The sequence below is a fragment of the Seriola aureovittata genome, chromosome 16 (genome assembly GCF_021018895.1).
Source record: "Seriola aureovittata isolate HTS-2021-v1 ecotype China chromosome 16, ASM2101889v1, whole genome shotgun sequence".
Classification (NCBI taxonomy): domain Eukaryota; kingdom Metazoa; phylum Chordata; class Actinopteri; order Carangiformes; family Carangidae; genus Seriola; species Seriola aureovittata.
Genome location: NC_079379.1, coordinates 11,139,196 through 11,163,270, shown reverse-complemented (window position 1 = coordinate 11,163,270; position 24,075 = coordinate 11,139,196). Strand labels below are relative to the sequence as shown.

The window sequence follows — 24,075 nt, the reverse complement described above, 5'->3', positions numbered from 1 at the left end:
AGAAATAAGTGGTGTTACTTTCATTAACAGTTCAACATGTTTTAACATAAATTCACATAAAAAGCTGTTAAAACTCATTTGAAGGTTTAATGTGACGACACACTGTATTTTTCATTTCTTGTTATTACTTGCTTTCAGACGGGTGTGGCATAACATGAAAGTGGGGGTGATTACCAGAAGAAGACCAGAGTCTAATTCCCAGGTAAGTTAAGTGTTTTTTCCGCTCTGGCTGAGATCATGCAATTATGTTTTACATCTTTGATTTTTAAGAGCTATTTATTCTGTGACATCTAAATAAAAGTAGCGACTTTGTACACACCACTGAAATACAATTAGCTACTGTAAATACTGCTGCACTGCACTGCTTTGTGTGAGGCACCTATCAGGGTAAATAGACTACTGGTGAGTGACAGAAACTCAAAAGGCAGCTCACTTTGAAAAGCACAACCTTAAGTAAACATGCACTGGTTATATAGATTAATGGCTTGGGCGTAGAATAGCAGGCACCTTTTATATTCTGTACATTGTAAAGTGAGAATGTTATTTTAAGCCAAATTTTCCATTGACAGGGATGAATGTCATGAAGTTGGGGTAAATCTGTGTTGAGGTATATATTAGTGCAGTATATTCTCTATCTAATTTGTGTTATTGTAGTATTTGTGTACATTTTATGAATGACATTCTTCCTCTGAGGTTTTAAAGGAGGATAACAGCATGGATCAGTGCTGGCGCAGAACAACATTTCTGCATTGTCATTGTAATTCACAACCAGCAACATGAATGCTGACCACTCAAGTTGTAAAGCTGCTGCTTACTTTCTCACACATCGCGACGGTACACTCATACCACTAATACTTTCAGTTCTGCAAATAATATGATGAGCTACAGTAAAGTATAAAAAAGCTACATCATTCATTACAGGGACTGAACTCCAAATCCAGATCTAATTAGACACATGGTCATTTATTTTGGCTGATTTGAAACACTGAAATGCATATTCAGTATTTATAGTTGTCACTGGATACTTTACTATCTAGAATAATGAAAGACAACATAAAGTGTTCCTAAGGAGGAAGGAGGCACAGAGGTTAGACGAGGTGGAGTCATGATTACAGCTTGATGTCTTCCGTAATTACAGTAAACCAACTAAGGATTACAGACTCTGAGTCTCTAAGGGGGAAACTCAGCCAGAGCTAAAAGAACCACACTGCTCACTCGCTTCAGACAGGAAGCTCAGAAAAAGAATCTAGATTTTAAATAATGAAACGAGGTCGGGACATTTTATCTGAATATCAATGCAAAATATTCATAAGACTCATTCTTATTTTCAAGCCTCTTTTGAAACAAGTTCAGCTAATAATTTGGGGACAGTTTGAGCATAATCTGAAACCGTTACTGATGTAATAATAATGATACCCTCAGGTTTCTGATATAATTGACATATTCCCTCTCTAAGATAGATTGTCTTTGTCTGACTTCTTCTTCTCTGAACACTTGGTGCACATTTTAAGAAATTTGGATAGTCAAGAATTCAAGCTGAGTTTATGATCAACTGACTTTAATGAGCCACCAAGACGTCTAGGATAGAATAATGTGAAGAGTAAAGCTTCAAGTATTCACTGTCTGGGCTGCAGTTTCACACATTTAAACCACGTTCATCCAGTCACCGTTACCTCCTCTCAGTTCTGATGAAGTGAGAAGTCTGTCGGATGAGTGCTGAGTAGTTTTCATGTCTATAGAAGCCAGTCTAAGGGATTTGGTCTTAAAATCCTTTTGTCTACTGCTATTTGTCACCTCATTGTTAGTGACCCCATGACGCCATGCTGCCTGACAATGTATGAAATTCCCTTTGACAGTAAACCATCAGGCCTGCTGAATTGTTTGGCAGTGATAAGCTGTGGAAGAGCTGCTGCACAGAACAGCAGGACAGCAGCAGGCCTTGATCTTGTATTCTCTGTATCCCTGTAAAGGTGTGAACTTGCCTCCAGGTTTTTTTGATATTTTAAACTGGTCTCTGATACAAAGCAAAGCCCTTGCATATGTTAGGACTACTGTCATTCCCTGTGTCTTTGAAATCCAACATCCAGATGCAACATTTGAAGACATGCTGCTTATACCTCTGAATGAATGAATGATTGAATGTGCCGAAAAAAATATCCCCTGCTGTGAGACAATACAGTACACTATACTGATTCCACTAATCATGAGCTGATCTTTCAATGATGTATCGATCTGCTTTATTTCTTATTGGACTGTGGGACCATTTCCAGTCTTACATTCTTAGGTGTAAAGGCTCTAGTTTTTTTTTTATCTTGTAAGTTCATTGTAATGAGGAAAACTATATCGGTGTAGGAGATTATGTGTAAACTGAAGTGAAGTGAGGGTTAGGCTTAGAGTGAATTAATTGGTACTAAGTTCAGGCCTGCCTCGAACTGGCACTTCTCCCACTGAGTACACAGAGCAGGCGGTTATGACATCATGGGCGCACCCCTGGGATAAGATGGTTCATAGACTAACCATTTTATCCCAGCGGCACAACTGTGGCTTTCATAGGCAAATAGAGTATAGAGTACTCCTAAGTCAGGCAGCAAACGGAGAGCTCCCAGCAAATTTAACATGGTTAGATCTACCAGAGATCTTCATCAGACATTGTAAATGAAATGATAATGACATTTTGTACCAACTGTAAACAAAGTATAACGTGTATATTGAAGTACCCCCGACGCAGAGGTTAGGGTTAAGATGGCGACCATATACCACAATATCCCTGGTTCACATCTGGACAACCTATTTTGCTTCTCTTTCTCCCTCATTTCCTACAAAAGTATTGCACAGTTTAAATATTAAGATAAAAAGATTAAATAAGTAAGAAAATCAGGAAAAATTACAATATATCTCCTTTTATTGAATACATGGTCCAAAATGTACTTAAAATATCTGTCAACAATTTTGGGAAGCTTATAAAGCTCTTCACCGAATATTACCAGCAGCTTAATAAACAAACTTTAAATTTATAGCATCCTTGCTTGTAATTGCCCAAACACAAATTTTCAAAGTGACAGGTTGAAAATATAATAACACCATCATCACAGGCAGTTGCAACAAAGAGAAATGTGGAACGCTTGCAAAGCTAAGGTGACGATACTTCCATTAGGAATGCAGAGGAGATGCAAGCCGAGGCAAGCATACACACATACAGCAGGACATACTATTTAAATCATTACAGCAGCAGCAGCATACAAACACAACACATGCGATGACGACATGATATGAAACTAATTCTTAAGGCATTTGAGTGAAACATGCACATGGACCAAGCTAAATACGCAGCGATAAACTGAACCACATTCAGAAATATGGCCATTAAAGTAGAAAAATCTATAGGGAGAAAATTAATCTATGAGGATACACAGTGTTACTTTATGTATATTTGATTGTCTTGAGTAACAGGTATGCACAGCTAATACAATGTAAAAATATAGGCTCAGTTTAAATGGCCCATTACTGTCACATTCAAAGGTTAAAAAAAAAAAAGACATCACTTCCAATACACAAAGAAACACTTGGAGCCACTTACAACACTGACAGATGTAACTTATCATGCGTAAGCAAACACAGATAAAACCAACAACTGGAACAGTTAAAAAAAGAAAAAAAAAAAAAGGAAATATTTTATTTTTTGGTTTAAAACGAATTTGAATTTGCAATTCTGACTTCAGTGAAACCAAACTGGCAAAATCACTTGCTACCATTATGACCTCTGAACATCAACATGCCACAGTAATGTGCTACCGCAGTAATGTACAGTTTATATGGTCAATACAAAAAAGAAACAGCAAAGAGCCTTTTTGAAAATATAATTCAAGAAGTAAAACCTTAATTCTAACTGTAATTGTAATTCTTCTCTTCAGCAAGACACGAAACAGTAGATCTCAAGACAGATAAAACATGACAGCAAAGAAGCAATCATAATCACAGCTGAAGGCTCAAAAACTGCAATCTAATTATCCTGACAACCTGTCTCTGTTGGACTGTTGCACTAAAAATAAACCCAAGAACAACTGCAAGGCAAGTCTGTAGTGCATGGCAACAGAGTTCTTCACACAAGCGAGTCCTTCATGCCCTGAGTACCTTCCTCTGACAAAATCTCTGACAAAATCTTACAAGTACTGGAAAAAAAAAAACCTCTTCTTGCAGTAATTTTATTCTAGGAGCTGGTGGTCTGCAGGTGGCTTTCATTCAGGATGGAGGTGATGTTGGTGTCATAGAAACCGTCCTCATCCTCAGAACTTAAAGTGGAGGAGCCCAGAGCTGCACGATGTGTTTGCTGTGACTTCCGCCTGAGAGAAAGCAAACAACAGAAAATCCAACAGCATGACTCAGTTCTTCTACTTTCATGCACGGCAGCTCAATCAACAGAGGCCATGTGTAGTGCTAGTTACTATAGAGTGCCACCTAGTGTAAAGAAGATAGAGTGATGGGGTTACTTGTCAAACACTGAAAGTTAAGGAAGTCATCCTACATTGTGTGGAACAGTAAAGTTCACTTAACATATTTTTTTTGTGATTGAACGACATCTATGCTCAACATTATTTCTCAGACTTAAGTCCTACTTCAGTTCTGCCTCCAGTGCTGTGACTTTGGCCTGCAGTGCCTCCTGGAGCTCCTGCTGCTCCTCCAAGTCCCTGAGGACCTTGCGGCGCACTCCCTCCAGGCGCTCCACCTCCCCTTCGCTCTCGTCCACCTGCCGTTTCAAGGCCTTCACACGCAGAGACAGCTGGGGACGGAAAGAGGGAGAGGCAGGGGGTTAGAGGGGAACAGAGGAGGTCACAGGTGGAGACGGTGGAGCGGAGGGGAAGAAGCCAGACAGGCAGGCAGGGGTTAAAGCCAGGGGTCTGATGGGGTATGTGGGGTTGTAAGGGGGTCAACTACGGCCACTGAAAAAAGGGCGGAGGCAGCAGAAAGATGATCGGGGAAGGGAGGTCAGGGAGCGTTCTGGTGACCGAGTCAGGTTGGGTGTGGGTCAGGAGGAGTACAGATGAGATTAGTCTTATGTAAAATAAGCAATAAACACTGTTTGAACTGCGTTAATGATTAACAGCAGGTGTAGGTCAAACAGGATCTATAGATAATTCTTACTACATTATTAAAATTGTTGAGTAGGTAAATTAGTACAAAAAGAGAGTCAGGAAACTTGAGACAACCACAGGAGCATATTTGATACTCAGTCAATTTCACTGACTTTGAAAGAACAGTGAGACAGTTAGGAAAATACACTTATTTAACTTGTTGCAAGGAGTTAGATTGATACCACTTTTGTGTCTGTATGGTAAATATGTAGCTAGAGCCAGCAGCCAATTAGCTTAGCTTAGCTCAAGAAAATGGAGGCAGGGGGAAACAGCTAGCTTTGCTCTCTCAAGAGCTCACAAAATCAACACCTACCTACACCTCTAAACTCAGCTCACCAATTAACATTATATTATTATTATTATATAATAATAATTAGATATCTGTCTGTCTGTCTGTCTGTCCGTCCGTCCGTCCGTCCGTCCGTCCGTCCGTCCGTCCGTCTGTCTGTCTGTCACCCTCTGTTTCCAGTCTTTGTGCTATGCTGTGAATAATCTAACTCCCGGCAACAAAGTGCCTTTAATAAGCATATATTCTAAAATGTCTAACTGCTCCTCTAATTGGTTAGATCCAGTTTGAGTTTCAGCTTTTTGTATTTAACCAGCAAACACTAGAACAAAGAGCAAAGATTATTTGCATGCAAATCTTGATATTTACCTGGTCTCTCTGCTCAACGTGTTGGCTTCTCTCCTGGTCTAACGTGGCGTTTAGCTCCTTTAGCTTTCTCTCCATTCGTCTCTGAGAGGCCTGGATACCGGCCTTCTCTCTGTGGGGAGAATTTCAAAATTCATACAATACTACAACAATACTTTGACACAGTTACATTTTTGATGGGTATGTTGTGACACATTTTCCCTCATTCCATTCCAGGTGTTGTCTTTTTTTTATGGATGGTTGATTTCTGGGTCCTGAAGATTTGTTATTATTCCTTATATTATATAATATATATGTTTGAAGTTTGTTGTCATTTGACATATGAAAAGCCTGATGAGGGGTGTTTTACCAAAACAGCTTCTCAGTAAATTTTCATGAGTGTTGACAGTGTGCAGGAGCTGACTGAGTGATAGAGATTGTTTCTTTTTGTCTTCAGTCGTACCTTTCTTCACTGTGAAGTCTCTCCTCTAGCTCTTGAATTTTGTTCTCCAGCAGGTTGATTCCAGCTGAGGGCCGAGTCTGTCCTTCCATGTCTGCCACACGAGACCTCAGCTCCTTCAACTGGGAGGGGAGGCGCACAGTGAGGTGAATAAACGAGTGATTTCTGCAAAAAGCTGTGCTAACCAAGTGTGTGTGTGTGTGTGTTTATGTGAGTGAGAGTTTGTGTGCACGTCCAGACACTGAATGAATGAACAGTACCTGTCTCTCAAGTGCACTCTTGTCCATCTCCAGGTCATGTCTTGCCGAACGCTCCTGCATCAGCTCTGAACGAAGCTGATCCACCTGATAGGAGAATGAGGAGACAGTGTAAGTAAACCTGTCATCCTTTCTGCCATTGCATACAAAAAAAGCCTCCTGCTTATTTGCATGTGTATTCAAATATTTGTATTTGTGTGGCACCTGATCTCTGCTTCGTGTGATACGGTCGTTTAGAAGCTCTACACTGCTCCTCTCCTCATCCAGCTCGATCTCCAGTGTCTTAATTTTATCCTGTGAGAGAACACACACACACACATACAGGTAGATATGGAGATTAATACATACTGAAACATATTTCCTTTTTGGGGCTTATCTCCCTATACTCAAAGCTATTTGATATCACAATTTCACACGGTTCACTCCCACCCATCTTTAGATTCCCCAGTTCATGACCTTTGACCTTGAGGGCTCACCTCCAGGCCCCTGATCTCCCTGGTGCGATCGGTGTGGGTGCTCTTTTCGGTCTCTAGCTCGCTCTCCAAGTGTTTGAGACGGTTGCTGAGGAGATCTCTCTCCAACTGGGCGCTGTCTCTCTCCTCACTGCACACCAGCAGATCCCTCTTCAGACGGGAAACCTGGGGAAAAAACGGTGTAGTGTAGTTTTATAGGAATTCCACCCATTCTCATGCAATTTCTGCTTTCATAACTACTTTAGGGTTTGCCAGACATGCATGCTCTTTTTAGATCCCTGCTACACTTTCTCAGAGTAAATGTCAAATGTATATTTCCACATTTCTATGTAAGTCTTAACCACTTCTGGGTAATAAGCTGCAGGCAGTGCTATGAGCTATGCGCTAACATCAGTATGTAAACATGTCCTCAGTTACAATGTTATCATTATGTTAAGTAGGTACAATATTTACCATGTTGGTTACCACTGTTTTAGTTTAATTAGCACTAATTGCAAAGAACAACTGAGGCTGATTAGTTTTGCAGTTATTTATTGATAGAAAAACTTGAATTTTGAGCTGACGATGGCGCAAAGACAAGGAATCAATTACATTTCATGGTGAGGGGGGCATGAATGTGTGTGTGCCAAATTTTATGGTAATCTATCCAGTAGCTGCTGAGATATTTCACTTAAAAACCACAAATGTCAACCTCCAGGTGGCGCTAGAGGGAGTCAGCTCATCACCAAAGTCTTTAGGATTCATACTCTGGGAACCGTGAATGAAATGAAGGTGATGGATCAACAGACCAGCACTGGCGTCCCTAAAACCACGCTTTTAAAAGGCTTTGAAACAATAGAGGATAATAGGCTAATGGGCTAAAATGGGATAACAGTTAAGTCTCCATTGTTTGAGGGATCTTGTTTTGTACATAACACTTGACTCATGTAATGCTGAAATAATGTAAAAAATGCTAAAATAACTTTTTGAACATTTCAGAGGTTCTGGGTTTTGCTGCACAAGCAGATTTACATTCCCCCTCCTTCTCGTTTACGCCTCCTCCTCACCTCATCTTGCTGGGCCTTCAGGTTGCTCTGGGCTCTCTGCAGCTCAGCCAGCCTGTCTTTGCTGTTGCGCTGCGCCTCCAGCAGGTCCTTCCTCGAGCGCTCCCTGTAGTCATCGAGCTGTGTTTGCAGTGACGCCACCGACTGACGGGAATCTCCCATCATCATCTCCATCTGACAGTGGAGGAAGCGCAGATGAGAAAAATAGGGATGAATTTCAATATCTCCATATATATGAGCAAACCATGCTGTTTCTCTAACCCTAACACACACACACACACACACACACACACACACACACACACACACACACACACACACACACACACACACACACCTCTTTGTTAATCTTCTCCAGGGCTCGGTCCAGCAGCCTCTTCTGCTCCTCCAGGTCGCTCTTGCCCCTCCGCAGGGCGTCCCTCTCCAGGTCTCTCTCCTCCAGCCGCCGGGTCAGCTCATCCCTCTCCTTGCTCAGGCGGGTGGCTCCTCTCTTGGTCTCCTCCAGCTGAGACTTCAGGGAGCGGTTCTCATCCTCCAGGGCTTCCACCGCCTCCTCGGCCTCCGAGCTCCGGTTCATGCTGGAGTGAAGCCGCGTCTGGAGAACGATAAAATGACCACTGATGAACATGGGATTTGTAGCTTGTGGACTGATTTGTGTTTTTATGACTATCAAGTTGTAGGTAAAAGGTATTTCATGTGTGTGATGTTAAGAAGAGAATAATATTCACCACATAGCAACCCATTTGTATTTGTCCAGTATTTCATAATTGGCCTTTGTACGCTGCATTGTTACATCTGTGATGTAAAATAGGAGGAATGGCAAATAATAAATAATAAGAATATTCCATATTCAAAATACAGTTCGAAAAGAGACTCTATACTTTAAACTTGATTGTCCTGACCACCGTATCCAAACAAAGTCTTACTCCATATCCTTGACGTGGATTTGTATGAGCTTTGCACCTATGCTGATTTGTGTACGACTACGCTCTTCACATGATCAGTAAGTAATACGATTAAAGCTCCTAAAACAGCTGTGATACGCTGGTGTTCCGGCGCACATGGAGCACAATGCACATCTTATGCAAATTTATCTCGGAGGGATTATTTTCCACGCTTGCATGTTTGAGTTTTTCTTTGGATCTAATTTACTTCACATCTCTCAGTTGAAAATAGCGTCTGTGTGGGAGACCATTTCTTTTATTCTTGTACTGTATGTGTGTTGAAATCATTTTGCATGCATGTGTGTGTGCAGCGGTGTATTGCACTGTCTTTTTTTTTTTGTGCAGTACCATGCGTGCCAGCCTCTCTCTGAGGCGAGTGTTTGCTTCCTGGAGCTCCAGGTTGGCGCCATGGTCCACCACAGTTCTTCCAGCTGATGACTGTAGAGAGATGTGGGTCAAAACAGAGAGAGGAAGGGGGGAAGGTGAAAAAGATATTACATGTAGAATTTACTGATTTACACAAAAACTATAATTTATTTTGTACATTAAATCCATTTCTCTGATGCAAGAGGTGTTCCTTTAATCTTTTAAATATATTTCTATGATCAGATTCACTTCTTTTCCACACAATCTAGACGCTGCTTCACCTCCTTTGCCTTCTCGAGCGCCTTTTCCAGCTCGGCCTTGTCTTTCTGCGACTGCTCCTTCAACCTGCTGATTTCAGACTGAAGCTCGGCCTCTTTCTCTCCACCCGCTTTCTTCAGGGCTTGAAGTGCCTTGCTCTTCTCGTCTAACTCGCCCTTTTGTTTGTCCAGATCGGCGCGAGCCCGCTTCAGGTTGTCATGGCAACGCTGAAGCTCCTTGGGATAAGTAATCAGAGATGAATAATGCGTGTGTGAGCAAGAGGAATGTGCCAGGGTGATTTTGTGTGTGTGTGTGTGTGTGTGTGTGTGCAGAAAAAATGAATGAAAATGAGAGAGAAATGATCTAAACTTCACCCAAAGGAAATCCCACAGTCGCATTACTGCTCTAACAGATATATATATATATATATATATATATATATATATATATATATAAAAAACAAAAACTATACATACTGTAAAACAAAAAAGATGAGCCCCTGCATGTCACCCACACAGCGAGCAGAATCTGTGTTCTGCCTCGTGACTAATGTGAACGTGAATTACCTCTGCTAAAGACTGGTCATCATCAGGCATTTGTTTCTTCACGGAGAGAAGTGAATTCTGAAGATCCTTCAGCTCACCCTCAAATTCTTCCTTCTCCAAACGGGATTTCAGGAGCCTGCGGAAAGACAGTAGATCTTAGAGAACACACAGTGGTGAAAGTAGCTGCCATGTACTACAGACGTACACACACACACCCACACACAAACCGCAAGGCCGTAAGTACGAACACACGCGCGACAAACGACAAACAAAGCGCAAAGGGAGCGAAACTACTGTTATAAACCATAAGAATATCACCACATCCAGAATCTGCCTTTTGTTTAGGGAGGAACACTTTCATTAAAGAGAAATGCACCACTTACTTATTTATTCAAAGTTATGTCCATTAGCAATTCAATCAGGAAATTTGACGTTTTGATTGGATGATTGAAAAAAAAAATTATGATTGATCAATATAACTTCATTAAGACACAATTAATGAAGTAAATAAGTACATTTCTGAATGATGATTGGCTTGAACGATTGACATGATTGGGTTTGTCATCACCAGATCACTGTTAGTCAGGGTTCACCAATCTAATGATCAAAACACATGTCATCAGACACAAACTCCGCTGTGATCTATGAGCTTCTCGGGTGAATCTCAGGGAGCACATCTCAAGTTCTGATTGAAACTAGTCTAAATCTACTCGAACCAAACGCAGTGACACTGATTTCCTCTCTCACATTCGACGGCTGACGTGCTTCCCGCTCCTGCCGAATGAAAAGTCAAGCGAAAGAGTGCATGCATTAAAAATAACTCCAGAGAAATGTTTTCTTGCAGGAGTGAAAAAAAAACATTTTTTTTTTTAACAGCAAAGTTTTCAGTGAACAGATTCTTTGAACTAATTCTCCTGATTGTAAAAACATCAAATACGACAGAGTGTGTTTGATGCTTGACCGAGGCTGGAACATGTTACGACTGCCAGTTCAAAGCTGTCAACACAAGCCTGTTTGAATGTGTATGATTTAACCTAGTAATGGCATGGCTCCATAATCAATTTGCAATCTTAGACATATAATCTTCTATCCTGGGTCCTTAAAATTAAACATTGATTTATCCACATATTTGTGGTCTTTGAACGTTACTTGTCTGGTGTTTTTTTTTAAACACATATTTAGATAGTGAAAGAGATACAGTCTGTGCACTCCAACCTCACAAATGATTCATACAATTGAGAGAGGCCTCTGATGTGAGTTACCTCCACACACAAACACACAAAATACAGAAGCGAATGGTGCCATATCTGCACAAAGTGCGAAATACATCTGTTTTTGGTGACAGCTATTTTATGCTTGTGGTTGATATTGATGTTTTTTTTTTTTTAAAGGGTCATCTGCCATTAATTTCTATGTGTATGCAATAGAGAAGATATTTATGTAAATACACTTATAGACTTATTGACACTTACTCTTCTCTGGTGTTGTGCAGGCCCTGTGTGGTGACATCCAGCTGTGTCTTCCACTGCTCTCCCTGATCCCTGCAGCTCTCCAGCTCTTCTTCCAGCGTCAACATGGAGGCGTTCACCCTCTCCCTCTCCTCCTCGATCTGCTCCTGGGACTGATACGTAACCAACAAACATACACAAAAAAAAAAAGGAAAAAAGATATTTTGAGTCATTGGAGTCAGTGTATAACACGGGTTCATTCCCGCTGTTCAATCACCCTTCTCATTATCATGACATACTGTATAAGAGCAGTGATTCAAAGGGAGCTCACACACCCAAATCTGTCACATTTTCTTTTCATTCAGTTTCTTTTCAAGCAAATGCTCGACACAAAGGAACAGAGAACAGAGAACGTTCAGCTTATTCCTTCATCAGCGTCTCTTCACCTTCTAAAAAATATTTCTAGATAAGAAATAACACCATTAAACTTCATACAAGATAGAGAACGGTACAGTCGACACAAACAGCGATCCAGCTGCTTTAATCCTCCTCTCGCTAAATAAATCAACTCATCAAAAGCAGCTGACAACCTGTCTGCTTATTTCCTGCTCTCGGGCTGTGTATTACGTTTTGCCTGACACTGCTGTTACTGTTTCCAAAATCTGCATAACGATCTATTCCTGTATATCCATAACTTCTTCTACAGCACATCCTACAGTAATCCAAAAATAGTCCACTGACAGAAAAAGAAACTCTACGATAGAAATTCACCCGGAAAACTTTTACACTGCAATCACAAGTAGCGAAATTCTCTTTTGTAACTGAGCTAACTAGGCTTAGCCTGACCTCATGGTACACGTGTGAATATATATATAGAACAGAAGAGCAAGACAAAGCCTGGTTCTATAATAGGCTGTAAAATCAAGTCACAATTTAATCACCTTAATAACACCTGCAGGACACACAAACTGCCTGACAGGTATAACCTGACTACTCTCCCATTACCTCTGTACAAAGAGCTCCTCTGAAAAGAAACAGTTTCTGTCTTAAGAGTGTTTTGCCAGACTGTGATGTAACAGATTAAAAAAAATAATAATTTCAGTCATCGGAAACTGAGAAATATTCATTGTGATTGCTGCATTGCAGGTTTTACTGTGACCGTCAGAGAGGTTAAAAAATCCTTCCTGGTTAACTTCACAGTAATCTGCAGGTTACTGACTTTGACACTGAAACAACTTCATAGAAGATAATCACATGAATAAAAGGGAAATATATATGGAAATATATTAGTTTACGTGGATCCCAAACACAAATAGCAAAAGCTCAAAACAAATTGGACTTCAACCGAAACTGCAAAGAAAGAAATGCTTATAAAGAAACAAACAAATCCTTCACACTACTCACTGAGTGATGTTTATGATCTGAAAACTACAAGACTTTCTGAAGTGCAAGAACTTAACTTTGTAGTAAAAATAAAAGAAATGCCAAATGGACTTGAAGCTGTCCTATTCTATTAAAGTGGTATTTACTATACGTTTCTTTAAGCACCAGTATATTAAGTTCTGTCTGTGTAAACAGTGCCTTGCTTGTTCTCTCCTCAGTTCACTGACTTGGTTCGTGTTCAGTGACGTCGGAGTCACGAAACCAACATTTTTAGTTTTATTGAGCCAAATAAAATCTTCTTTCTTTGTCAGGGTCCATCAGGTCAAAAACACAGCGGGACACGCCCATCCTACATCAAAGTAACTGCACAAAAACGCAACTGAAATCAACTCAGGAGCGTTTATAAGGCAGCTGACGATCATGCAGAGACCGCACTCACATCAAACAACCTGAGCTTTTTTATGGTGTATTACTGGTGTTTAAGTGACAAATCTGTCTTTTAATTTTACGAATCAAAATTCTTGTTGCGCAACATTAGTTGCCTACTGGCGAGTCAGTTCAAAAAGTCTCTTAGGATTCATCACATATCATCAGCACAGATTTTATTACTTTGATCCCTGTTTTCAGTGTTTTTTTTTTCATCATTTTGCCTTAAATCTCAACTACTGACAACTAATGAAGAATAAATTTCAATAACTGTATTTTCTGTTAAATGTTCAATGGATTACTGCTGCACCACAGTTCAAACCCCAGGGGTTTCTGTTCTAACTTATGAGCTGCAACAAAGTGAAGTTCTGTGTGATTGACAGATGCACAAGATGCAAGAATCAGTGCCATCCACCTGTGTGACCTGTTCCATGGTTTTCCTCAGTTGGGCCATGTCCTGGCTGTACTGCTCCCTCAGAGCCTCCATCTCTCTGTCATGACACTCAACCTCCTCCTTCAGCACTCCCTTCAGGGCCGTCAGCTCCCGCTCCCTCTGATGGAGCGTATCCTCCTGCCGATGACGTAACATGGTAGCCTCAGCCAGATCGGCCTGCAGAGTCATCACATCCTACGGGGGGAGGGGGGGGAATGTAGAGGTAAGTAGACAGTAAGTTAAAAGACAGATAAAAGTGTTGCGTGTGTGTCAGTACCGTCTGCAGTGAGTCTGAGTGAGGTGAGTTTTCTGAAACCCTCCTCAGCTCCTCCTGAAGCTCGGCCAGCTGGTCTTCATGTAGGCGCAGACGAGACTCTGCACCCTCTCTCGCCATACGCTCCTCGGCCAGTCTGCACACACACACACACACACACACACACGGATTATTAATACTGCAACACCAGAGTCATTAGCAAGCCAATCAATCAGGCAATAGCGAAACGATCCTTTGACAAAAAAAAGCCACAGCAGCAATAACTGGAAGCTTATTGTTGGCTGTTAAGTGTACACACTGTACATGCAAAACCACACACACACAAACACACAACCACACACACACACACACACACACACACACACACACACACACACACACATCCTTACTCATCATGGGCCTGCAGCAGTTCTTTCTTGCAGCGATCGAGTTGATCCTGAAGTTCCTCAAAATTCCCCTTTTGGAGACTTCCATCATATCCTCCCTTCTGTACACAAACACACACACACACACACACACACACACACACACACACACACACACACACACACACGTGCAGAGGAGATTGAGGGTGAGGCTTTAGAGGAAAAACAACAAAGAGAGAGCACAAAGACAGAGAACAGGACTGGAAACATTGCAACAGAGTGTCAGTGTCAACCTTGCACATACATTATGTGCTCTGTATTATCTTAAACATAAAAAAAAAAAACATGTCTTTGATTTCTTGCCCTAGTTTCTGACAGGGAGAACAGACCCTGCCACTGTGCTCAGACATCGTCTAAAAAAGAAAAAAAGCCGATCTCCCCACATAAACAACAGTTTCTGACAGGCTGCAGGGGAGCAGAGCCGGAGCAGCATCTCGTTTGTCGCCCACACCACTCCGCCGCTCGTCAAGGCTCGCGCTCACTGAGAAGGAGGTATAAGCGCAGCCTGCCCATGAAACCTCTCTTATCCTCCTACACACTCATTACAGGAACGCACACACGGAGACAGAGGAAGAGAGACAAAGTGAGGATCACAGACGATTTTGCTCCTCAGGGGACCTCACATTTCTGTTACTTATCAGCGATGGATTATGAAGATATACTTTGTACAGATTTGTTTCATTTTCTTCTCGTCCCCCGCAGGACAGTGTGTAGATAATCCCGTTCTGGGACGTTTCAGTTTCTATCTGTCCTCACAAAGAGATAATTAACAGAAGATAACATAACTGAGAATATGTATAAGCTCTTTTGAGCACTTGGATTGAATTGCATCAGCTGTATCCTTAAAAGAGCCTCTCCTCCCATGCTTTATGTACATTAGTCATGGCTGAAATACTTGAACACAATGTGATCACATAATGGAAATGAGACTCAATATAAGCCCGGTCTAAAATAATAGCCGATTTGAGCTTGCCTCTAGTCCAGGTCGCTAGATAACTCTAAGGGGTCGTGAACAGTAAGGAAGAGAAGAAAAATGATTCCTCTGTCATTTTGTTCGCAACAAACAGCTTCATAGTGGCTGAATAAATCCAGTATTTTCCCAAAAGTAAATTGATTAAAGATTCCATACAAAATCAGTGGTGGATGTAACATAATTTATCATTATTATTATTATAATTTCATAATTTTAACATCAGTGATTGGATGTCTTTTGCCGTAATGAACCTTGGGAGTCCTCGTTAAGAATTTTTTAATGTATTTTTTTACTTGCGACTTTTTATCGAAGAACCAGATATTATTTAACACAGTTGTTGATCTCTTGTAATGATAACTCACCCGGGAGGAGCCCTCACTGTGAATGATTTAACATTGTCGGTGGGAAACGGATGAAAGTTTTACTTCCACAACCAGAAATTGAAAGAAATAACTGTTTGGTTCAAATGGCTGATGAGGGACCAAAAAATAACTATCCTTGTTTTTTGTCACAAACCAGAGCGGCTATGAACCAATCCTCATTTTGAACAAGCAACAGCCATCAGTGTTCACTCTCCACACAAACAAACACACAGCACGTCAGCTGTCTTGGACCCAGGTAATCCAACACATCCAACATCTGATCCTCAATTAACCGGGGGAGCAAACAGGGTCTTGGTGCATTAAGTCGTCACTCTCCCACTGACACACATTAACTGGTAACACCAGCATTAAACCAGTCAAAACACACCACAAGCTCTTAAGAGTGAGCCACATATACATTAGTGGTACACAGTGAATGTGAACCCTGCTTCACATTACACTGTGAAATGCAAGTAAGCCTCTGAAGAGAAAGGCTGAGCTTGTGTCAGTATACGAATCAGGACTTTGGCTGTATCACAAATGCCCCAAAACAGTCTCTGGATGAGCCCTTTAATGTACAACAACACGCGTCATCTGATCCTGCTCTGATCCCATGTTTTGGTTTATAACAGACAAAAGCAATGTTTTGGTTTACAAGCAGAGCAGGAGAAGAAATCGCCTCGGGCAAAAAACACAGTTCAAACCCCCTTCATCCTACACTTGGATGCTTGGTTGAGAAATCAGCCGCTAAATCCACTGAAGTGGACAGCGTGGTTAACATCATGAAAAGCAATGAGGTTTTGTACAACAAGACCCCTCTGAGAAGGATCTGTCCCATCCGGCAAGCCAACCCCCAGCTGGTGCAGGGTTCCAGTCCAACTCAATTATTGATGGCTCTCAATGACTGCGCTCTCAACACACACTGGGCCCTCAACAGCTTCCCTCTGCAGGTGCATCGTTGCCAAGAGACAAGACGGGCAAATAATTCACAAGCAGCCATGGCCACAACCATGCTGAGAAGTACATAACAAGGGATCATACATAATCAAGTGCATGTGATATGAGAAGGTAAGGACACAAAGGAGTTACTTCTGTATGTAGATTTATGCAAAAGGATGCAAATTTAAAGGAAGTAGCGTGTTGCGTCCTCATAAAAACCATGGCGCGGTCTATTTTAATAAGGTGTCAGAGGAGCACGGAGGAGCAGGCACCAAAATTGACAGAGAAATACTCAGCAAGCCCCTTAATTTTCCTACGTTTGGCCTGCCAGAAGAGGATCCTGGGAGACAAAGTTGAATAAAATAGAAACTTCATATCCTCAGAATAGAGGACTGGCTGCCAACCATCTGTTAACCTTATTATAAGAACTCCTCTGCTGAGAAGAAACACCCCCCCCCCCCCCCCCCCCCCCCCCCCCCCACCCCATTCCTGACGCCATCACTTACCAACTTTTTTTTTGACCAATATGCACAACAAAAGAGAAATTCAAACATGTGCTTTTAAAAATGTATGCAATGTCTTAATTGTTATTATAGTGCATTCAGTAGTATTGTTTTTGCTGTTTTAGGTTAGATGGCTGCAATATAAAATAAATATATATTTTTTTATATACAGTATATTGTATAATCATTAGATTATACTGCTGGTACTATCAATGCAGCTGCAGCTACTAATAGTACAACTACGGTTCACATTAACAATAAGAGATGATGTCTCAAAGTTGCCTTTGTTGGTGTCTTTTGACCACATCTCATGGTCTTCTTCAGTGAATGGAACTGGCTCAGTTGAAATCCTGTGATTTAAACGTGAAGCACCAGAGCTAGTTTCATTTGTTCATGATAATGGGATTTAATGTCTTGTCGTACCTTAAAACTGCCGGTTGTCTCATAACCAAAGTTGGCCTTTTTTGTGAGGGATCCCTCACTGTCGCTGCTGTGGATGAGAAAACATTGGACAGAGGATTAGACTGGAAAACTCAGTGTATCCATATACTGTAGCAGTGACTCTAGCTATTCAAATCTTGTTTGTAGTTTACCTGTCTTTGAGAGTGTTGAAAATAGACTGCTTGACCTGAGGCTCCTCCCCTCTGATGGCCTTGGTGCTTTGACTCAGGCTCCTCGGGGGTATCTCCTTCAAATAGAAAGTAAGCAAAGTAAAAAAAAAAACATTAAAAAACACAAGACACAAAACAAAGAGACAATTTAATACCTGAAAATAGCTACTAAGCTCCTCATAGCTGGCACTTACAGGCTTTTTAGGTAGAGCTGGAGGGAAATCCTTGGCAACAAACTTCCCTGGTGACTTAAAGCTGGGCTTGGGGGCCTCGAGTGCTGTCACCTTGGCAACAGATGCAGGGCTCCTTCCCAGGCTACCGCTCGCTGGGGCAGACGACATCAACAAATTGGAGGACGTAGACAGAGGAAAAGCGTAAGGGTTCATGAGAATGGGAGAAGTAGAGGAAGGAAGGGAAACTTCTGGTTGAACTTCTCCTCTAGCGTCAAGACTTCTGGACCTCCTGCGCTCGTCAAACCTGAGCCGCTGCCTCGCTCCAGAGCGGCCTCTGGTCTGTGGGGCGCTGCCTGGTGTCGAACTGTTAAATTTACTGATGAGCTTGTTGATGGGAGCCAGGGAGTTGGTGTCGATCGTCGGGGCAGGCTCCTCATCAGTTGATGCTGGAGGTTCTGGGAACGACTCTGAAGGGGAATCTTTTCTCTGTTTTCTCCCACTGTACCTCCCCAAAGAGCCAGTTAAACCGGAGCCAGCTTTCTTGACCCCTCTGGGTCCCACGCCGTTTAATTTGACAGGTTTCAGCCCTGCTTCATTATACTCCTCCGTATCAGTCGAGTCTTTGTTTTTCTCTGCTTCACTGCCTGTTGGTTTGAGTTGAGCTTTTGGCCTTTCCACCTGTCTTTCTCTTCCAGCTCCACCTTCCTCGTCCCCTTGTGTTCCTGCTTGACCATCCCCTGGAGGTCGCTTAAGCGGGCTCCCGAAAATCTCCCCATCCTCATCTTCTGCTGGAGAAACAGGGGAGTGTGCTGTGTTTGCAGCCGGTATGTAGGGGTTTCCGAATTCTGCTGGTTCTTTATTGGTTTTGGGGAGGCTGTTGTAGGGCGACGTCGACCCTGAGCTGGGAGTGGGAGTGTTTAGCTGAACTCCATATGAGTCACCTTTCTCACCATCTTTCAGGACCACATAAGGCTGTCCAGAGATTCCCTGAACCCGCACTGCCACCCCATATTTATTGGAAGGAGGCGTTGCACTACTGTTTGCTCTGGATTTATCAGGATGACCCCCGCCTGTGTCATGGAGGTCCTTGATGAAGCGTATCTGAACGCCATAATCCACGAGCGGCTTCCTGTCAGTGGAAAGAGAGCTCATGTTCACTTCCTGGTGTCTGTGCAAGCAGCCTGGTCGGACAGGGAGGGGAAAACAGCAGAGATGCAAATCAGGGTTACATAAGCAACAAGGACATTTAGCATGAAAGTTTAGGTGCCGAGATCCTTTTTTATAAAAGAAAATCTATTCCACAGTACAAACCTGCAGAGGATTCAACTCTCACTGACCCCTGCCGCTGCACTGCTTAAGATGTGCCCTAGTCCTTTTTGCTGTTTCAACAAAAGTGATAACTCCCTAACTCAGATGCCTCCTTTTAACCCGTCATTCCTTCTTCATGACCTCCTCGTCTTTTGTGTGAATTGCCTGCTTCTGCTCAGGTGGAGTCAGTGATGCTCAGCTAAAATATCAGATTGCTGGTATATCTTGATGAAGCTGTCATCTTCTCTTGCTGCTCTACAGGTTAAATTCCATTCTCGACCAGAATGTATCATTCATGTCATGCCAAATATGCCACCGGGCACCCAGACTCTCTTTGTACAGGTCCAGGCCTACTTTTTTTTTTCTCTTTTTTTTCCAGAGGGTGTGTTGAGACGGCAGGGAAGACACGGTGGAGTAGTAGTAGTAGTTTGAATGTATGAGATGCCTCACACCAAAAAGATGAATATGTTGCATCTAATTTACAAAAGGAAGTTGAAATACCACTTTATGTTTTTATTCAATCATTATTATAGATAGGACACACAAAAAAAGACAATTGGGTGAATCATCCACTGAGTTTTTGGTATTTTTTATGTATGATGATGATGATGTCACCAGGGTTATCTTAGCTTGGGTTTTTGAAACATAAAAACGTACGGCATTTTTGCCAAAAAAGAAAGAAAATCCTTTCCACCTTATACACTCTGAAAATTAGCTTGGTGATGAACACTATGAGAAGGTGAATACTCCTCCTTTTGTCCAGGCTCTGTGGAGCATTAAACACTAGGGGCTATATCAGGAATGGGCCTCCTCTCTTTCTCTCTGCCTCTGCCTTTGCCAGAGTCTCCGCAGTCACCAGACTTCAGAGTAGAGTCACTCAGGCGTAGACTGTTTACTTTGAGCTGTGAAGGCACAGACATCAGCTCAAGCATATGCACATACACACTCATATATGAATGGGTGTGCGCAGACATATGCACAAACCTGCTGTGCATTCCTCATCTGGTGGCAGGCAGTTGATCTAATAAGCGTCACTCCTTTCAAGCACTTACGGAGTAATGTGCAACATTCATCCATCCATCTTTAGTTTTATACTCTGCTAATGTTGAATTTCAGTAACACACTGACCGCAGCCTGTTTCATTGGTCCATACCTGCAGCACTGACTCTCACAGGGCTTAAAGTGTAACCGACTCTAACTGACCGCTGGTTACAGTGTAACAGGCAGCACCTCGACTAGCAATGAGGTTAGATTAGCGAATCAAAGTCAGCCTTTGTCTTTCCCAAAAACATTCTTAAGATTCCAGGCGTCCCCTTTACACTTGGCATTGCGCGTGGTTTGCATTTGTATAATAAGGACAGATTAAGAGGAAACTGAGAACTGGGGCAGCATCAACTGTAAAGCCTACACATGTGGAAAAGTGTCCACATAGGCAGTAAATGAAAAGTGAAGAGACTAATTAATGGATGAAAAACTGGAGACTAAAAATACACTGCAAAAACAAATGAATTCTGCTGTCCTGACATGACAACAAGCAGCCGGGTTTTGCAGACCATGTTGGACATCAGAACAATGATCTGAAGGTTCAAAACATATGTTTCTCTTCCTCTATTCTAACTGTTGACAAGGTGTTCTGCCCTCAGCTGCTGGTCACTGGTCACACTGGATGCTCCCAGGTGTAAACACGCTCCTTGGGTAAATAAAGATCTCAACAAAGGCTCAGTTGTTGCACACGTTCAGCAACCGGTAGCCGAGCACTGGTTGGTGACAACTGGTCCACCTCCTCTCATGCTCTGTCTCTCGCTCTCTCTCGCGCTTGTCACAAGGAAAGGCTGTGTCAACAGAGACAGGAATGTCACTAAACGGGCCGGTCTGCCATCACGCTTCCCTTCCTCCTCACCCAGCGTTCACTCCTCATTGTCCTCTGGCTCTGTATCTGCACCCTCCTCTGCTTCTTACCTCATATTCGCTTTCTCCCACAGTTTCTCTTGCCCCTGGGTATCTTGAGGAAGTTACTTTGACATTATAGGGCTGCGTGATTTGGCTGAAATCAATGTCAGTAGGCCTATATTATAAGAATAAACAATCAGTGGTAATATGCAACAATTTTGATAATTTGTAGGGTAAATATTTGCCTGTTCAAGCTTCTCCAATGGGCATTTCTCTATTTTATTTTATTCTAAACTGAATATCAATGGGTTTTGGACAGACAAATAAAAAGAATTGAAGATATCACCAGCAAAACTGTGACATTTCACTTGATAAACTGAGAAAAAAAGATAGCTAATGAAAGTAATCATTGGTTACAGCACTAAAGACTTTTTGACTTTTTGTGTCAGATATAGATACAATTACAGAACAAATTGATGTTCCACATATGTAAAACATTATTAACCTTATTTAACTAGTTTTGTTAGTTTCATTTAGATAACTGAATTTTTGTGAAACAATAACACAAAATGGACGTATCACCATGCAATTACAGCCCTATTTGATACCTGAAAACATATAATTCAAATACCTTGAATACTTGTTTTGGGTGAGTACAACAGAAAAGCCACAGGCAACCTGTCGTGGGCTGTGTTGGTGAGGTAGGGGCAGGTTCCCTTGTGTAAAATAACAACAGCAATGTTGAAAGTGAGCTTGTAGTGTGGCCCTGAGCAACAGAAACACATGTCAGCAGCAGCTGAGTTATCAGTTGTAAACTCTAATGTTGGCAAAGAGGTGAGGGACTGTCATGAGGTTTCACTTCTCTTTTTTTTTTCAACCACGTACCTACAGTTTTTTAAGACAGCTCGACTCATTCATTAAATAATATCGCTGTCAAATTCACGTCAATATGTCAACTGAGGATACTTCACACGGGGGAAACCATTAGAGCAGAGTATCCCCGTAAGCACCTGTCTGCTCCTGGGCTCATTGCGTCACACCCACCTATCCGGTCAGTCAGTTTCGGTGCGCGTCGAAACCACCGGGTTGTTTACACGAGCCGACCACGAGCGACCGGATAAACAACCGACTCACCTGCCTCCCAACGAGACGCCGTCGCAACCGAGTAGTAGTATTTACCTGCTATAATAACCTCTCATATCCTCTTTACGCAGCGCAGTCAGATCCAATTATAGACAGCGGAGCGGTGCACACACAGAGCTGATACCAGACCTCTGGAAAAAGCGGACAAACAAAAAGGCTTGTTGTCGGTCAGTATCGTGAGCAGGAAAAGCTGAGCACGAGAAGACGGCGGCCAGAAGCCAAACACAAAGCCACAGGTGTCCATCTCTGCTTATCCAAATGTTAGAGAAATGCCCGCTCAGCAAAACGGGGCTTAGAGTATTAGACACCCAATACATCCACACACTTTTACACCAAATCCCACAAAAGTAAACGTACAGTAAACAGACAGCGGCTGTGTAAATACCCAGACTGAGATAGTTGTTCTGCTGTACCTGCAAAGATAACCCGCGAAATATTCCTCCGTCCTCAGTCAGGGGTCCTGTGTGTCAGTCCTTACAGCAGCAGCAGCAGCAGCAGTCCTGTACAGTGCTGATGGGATGAGAAGATGTTACTCAAGCAACTGAGGACATGGGGGATATTCACCCCGCTACCAGCGCAACCTGTTGCCAGCACATCGGACAGTCATCGTCCCGCCTCAGGACCGACTTCATTGGTGGGAGGCTCCCCGAAGAGGCGGCGCCTGCTGCGAGCTCAGTTTCATCTCTGCACACACGGGTTATTAATACAGTCAATGGTGCGACCGGTTTGCACAGAGGTGTTATGGGAAATTATCTCTCAATCATATTTTAAATGTCTCAATGGTAGTTTTGGGCTCTTATTATATCCACTACCAAGACAGGCTGCTGAGGCAAAACTAATGAAGTATTGACAGAAAAAGGTGATTATAGCTAGTTAACATGGTTATTTACTTCCGGTGGCTACACTACAGCCTATATAATCATTAAACTGAAATTGAAAGTGTAAAAATGGGGCACTTGAATTTCTTTTTTTTTGCTTTTTGCCTAGTGACCTAAAATAAATCTTAACTCTTCTCCATACATCAATAGGCCAACCATAATATCTATATTAAAATAAACTGTGGTATCGCTCATGTTTGTCTTTGTAAAGACTCTCACAAAATTATCTTAAACATCAAAACACTCTCCTAATAATTTACTGTTTCCTGGGGAAAACTATGTAATTCAGTAATTATGGTCAGAAGGGAGATTTGAAGTTTTGAGCTGTGTTGAGTGCACATGCGGATTTTCCTTGAACAGCTCCATTTAAACCCAAGTAAATAATAATTACTAATTTATTGTCGGAAACTTTAATATGCATATTTGTTTAAGGGTTTGTTTGCCTATAGCAATGATTAAAATTCTCTTGGTTATTCTATCACAGCATTTCTTTGGAATTAATTTGGACTTTTGAACATTTCTCTGTTTTAGTTACTGTCAAATTGCTTTTTTTCCCTGGAAACTTATTAGGAAATTATTAGGATATTAAGAATTTGCACACCCATAGGGAACATAGTCAAGTATTATTCCATTAATAAAAGCCTCACAAAAGAACTGTTGCAAAATGTCCAATTATTTTTTTTGAATAAATTTCCTAATAAACTGAGAAGAAAACCTTGCAAATCACTGGTGATGGCTTAACACGATGATCTGGGAAAGGTAATAACAGTACTGTAACTAAAACTGAGTGTTATGACAGA

General features: G+C 41.9%; 1 protein-coding gene across 3 annotated transcripts; it reads right to left on the bottom strand.

Moving 5' to 3' along the window:
* Window positions 1-2,884: 2,884 nt before the first annotated feature.
* cgnb (cingulin b) lies at window positions 2,885-23,966 on the bottom strand. 3 transcript variants are annotated; one of them, XM_056398727.1, is made up of 21 exons: window positions 22,811-23,966; window positions 18,078-19,237; window positions 17,866-17,960; window positions 17,696-17,762; window positions 14,460-14,557; window positions 14,074-14,206; window positions 13,779-13,991; window positions 11,579-11,727; window positions 10,854-10,880; window positions 10,128-10,242; window positions 9,585-9,797; window positions 9,286-9,375; window positions 8,331-8,588; window positions 7,997-8,167; window positions 6,954-7,115; window positions 6,682-6,771; window positions 6,481-6,564; window positions 6,224-6,342; window positions 5,785-5,893; window positions 4,614-4,777; window positions 2,885-4,340 (listed from the first exon to the last, which is right to left on the bottom strand). In XM_056398727.1, the coding sequence occupies exons 2-21, from the start codon at window positions 19,206-19,208 to the stop codon at window positions 4,208-4,210; spliced, it is 3,621 nt and encodes a 1,206-aa protein (XP_056254702.1). In that variant the 5' UTR covers window positions 19,209-19,237; window positions 22,811-23,966; the 3' UTR covers window positions 2,885-4,207. The 3 variants fall into 3 exon arrangements, with proteins under 3 accessions (XP_056254702.1, XP_056254703.1, XP_056254704.1); XM_056398728.1 differs by having other exon boundaries at window positions 14,460-14,554; XM_056398729.1 differs by lacking the exon at window positions 10,854-10,880 and having other exon boundaries at window positions 22,811-23,964.
* Between the last annotated feature and the right edge of the window lie 109 nt (window positions 23,967-24,075).

Bases quoted from the DNA above. Each gene is read 5' to 3' on its own strand.
- cgnb (XM_056398727.1), bottom strand. From the start codon at position 19,208: ATGAGCTCTCTTTCCACTGACAGGAAGCCGCTCGTGGATTATGGCGTT. The intron at 6,343-6,480 runs GTACTGTTCATT...CTCCCCTCCCAG, and splicing joins AGAGTGCACTTGAGAGACAG to TTGAAGGAGCTGAGGTCTCG. The intron at 5,894-6,223 runs GTACGACTGAAG...TTCTCCCCACAG, and splicing joins AGACTTCACAGTGAAGAAAG to AGAGAAGGCCGGTATCCAGG.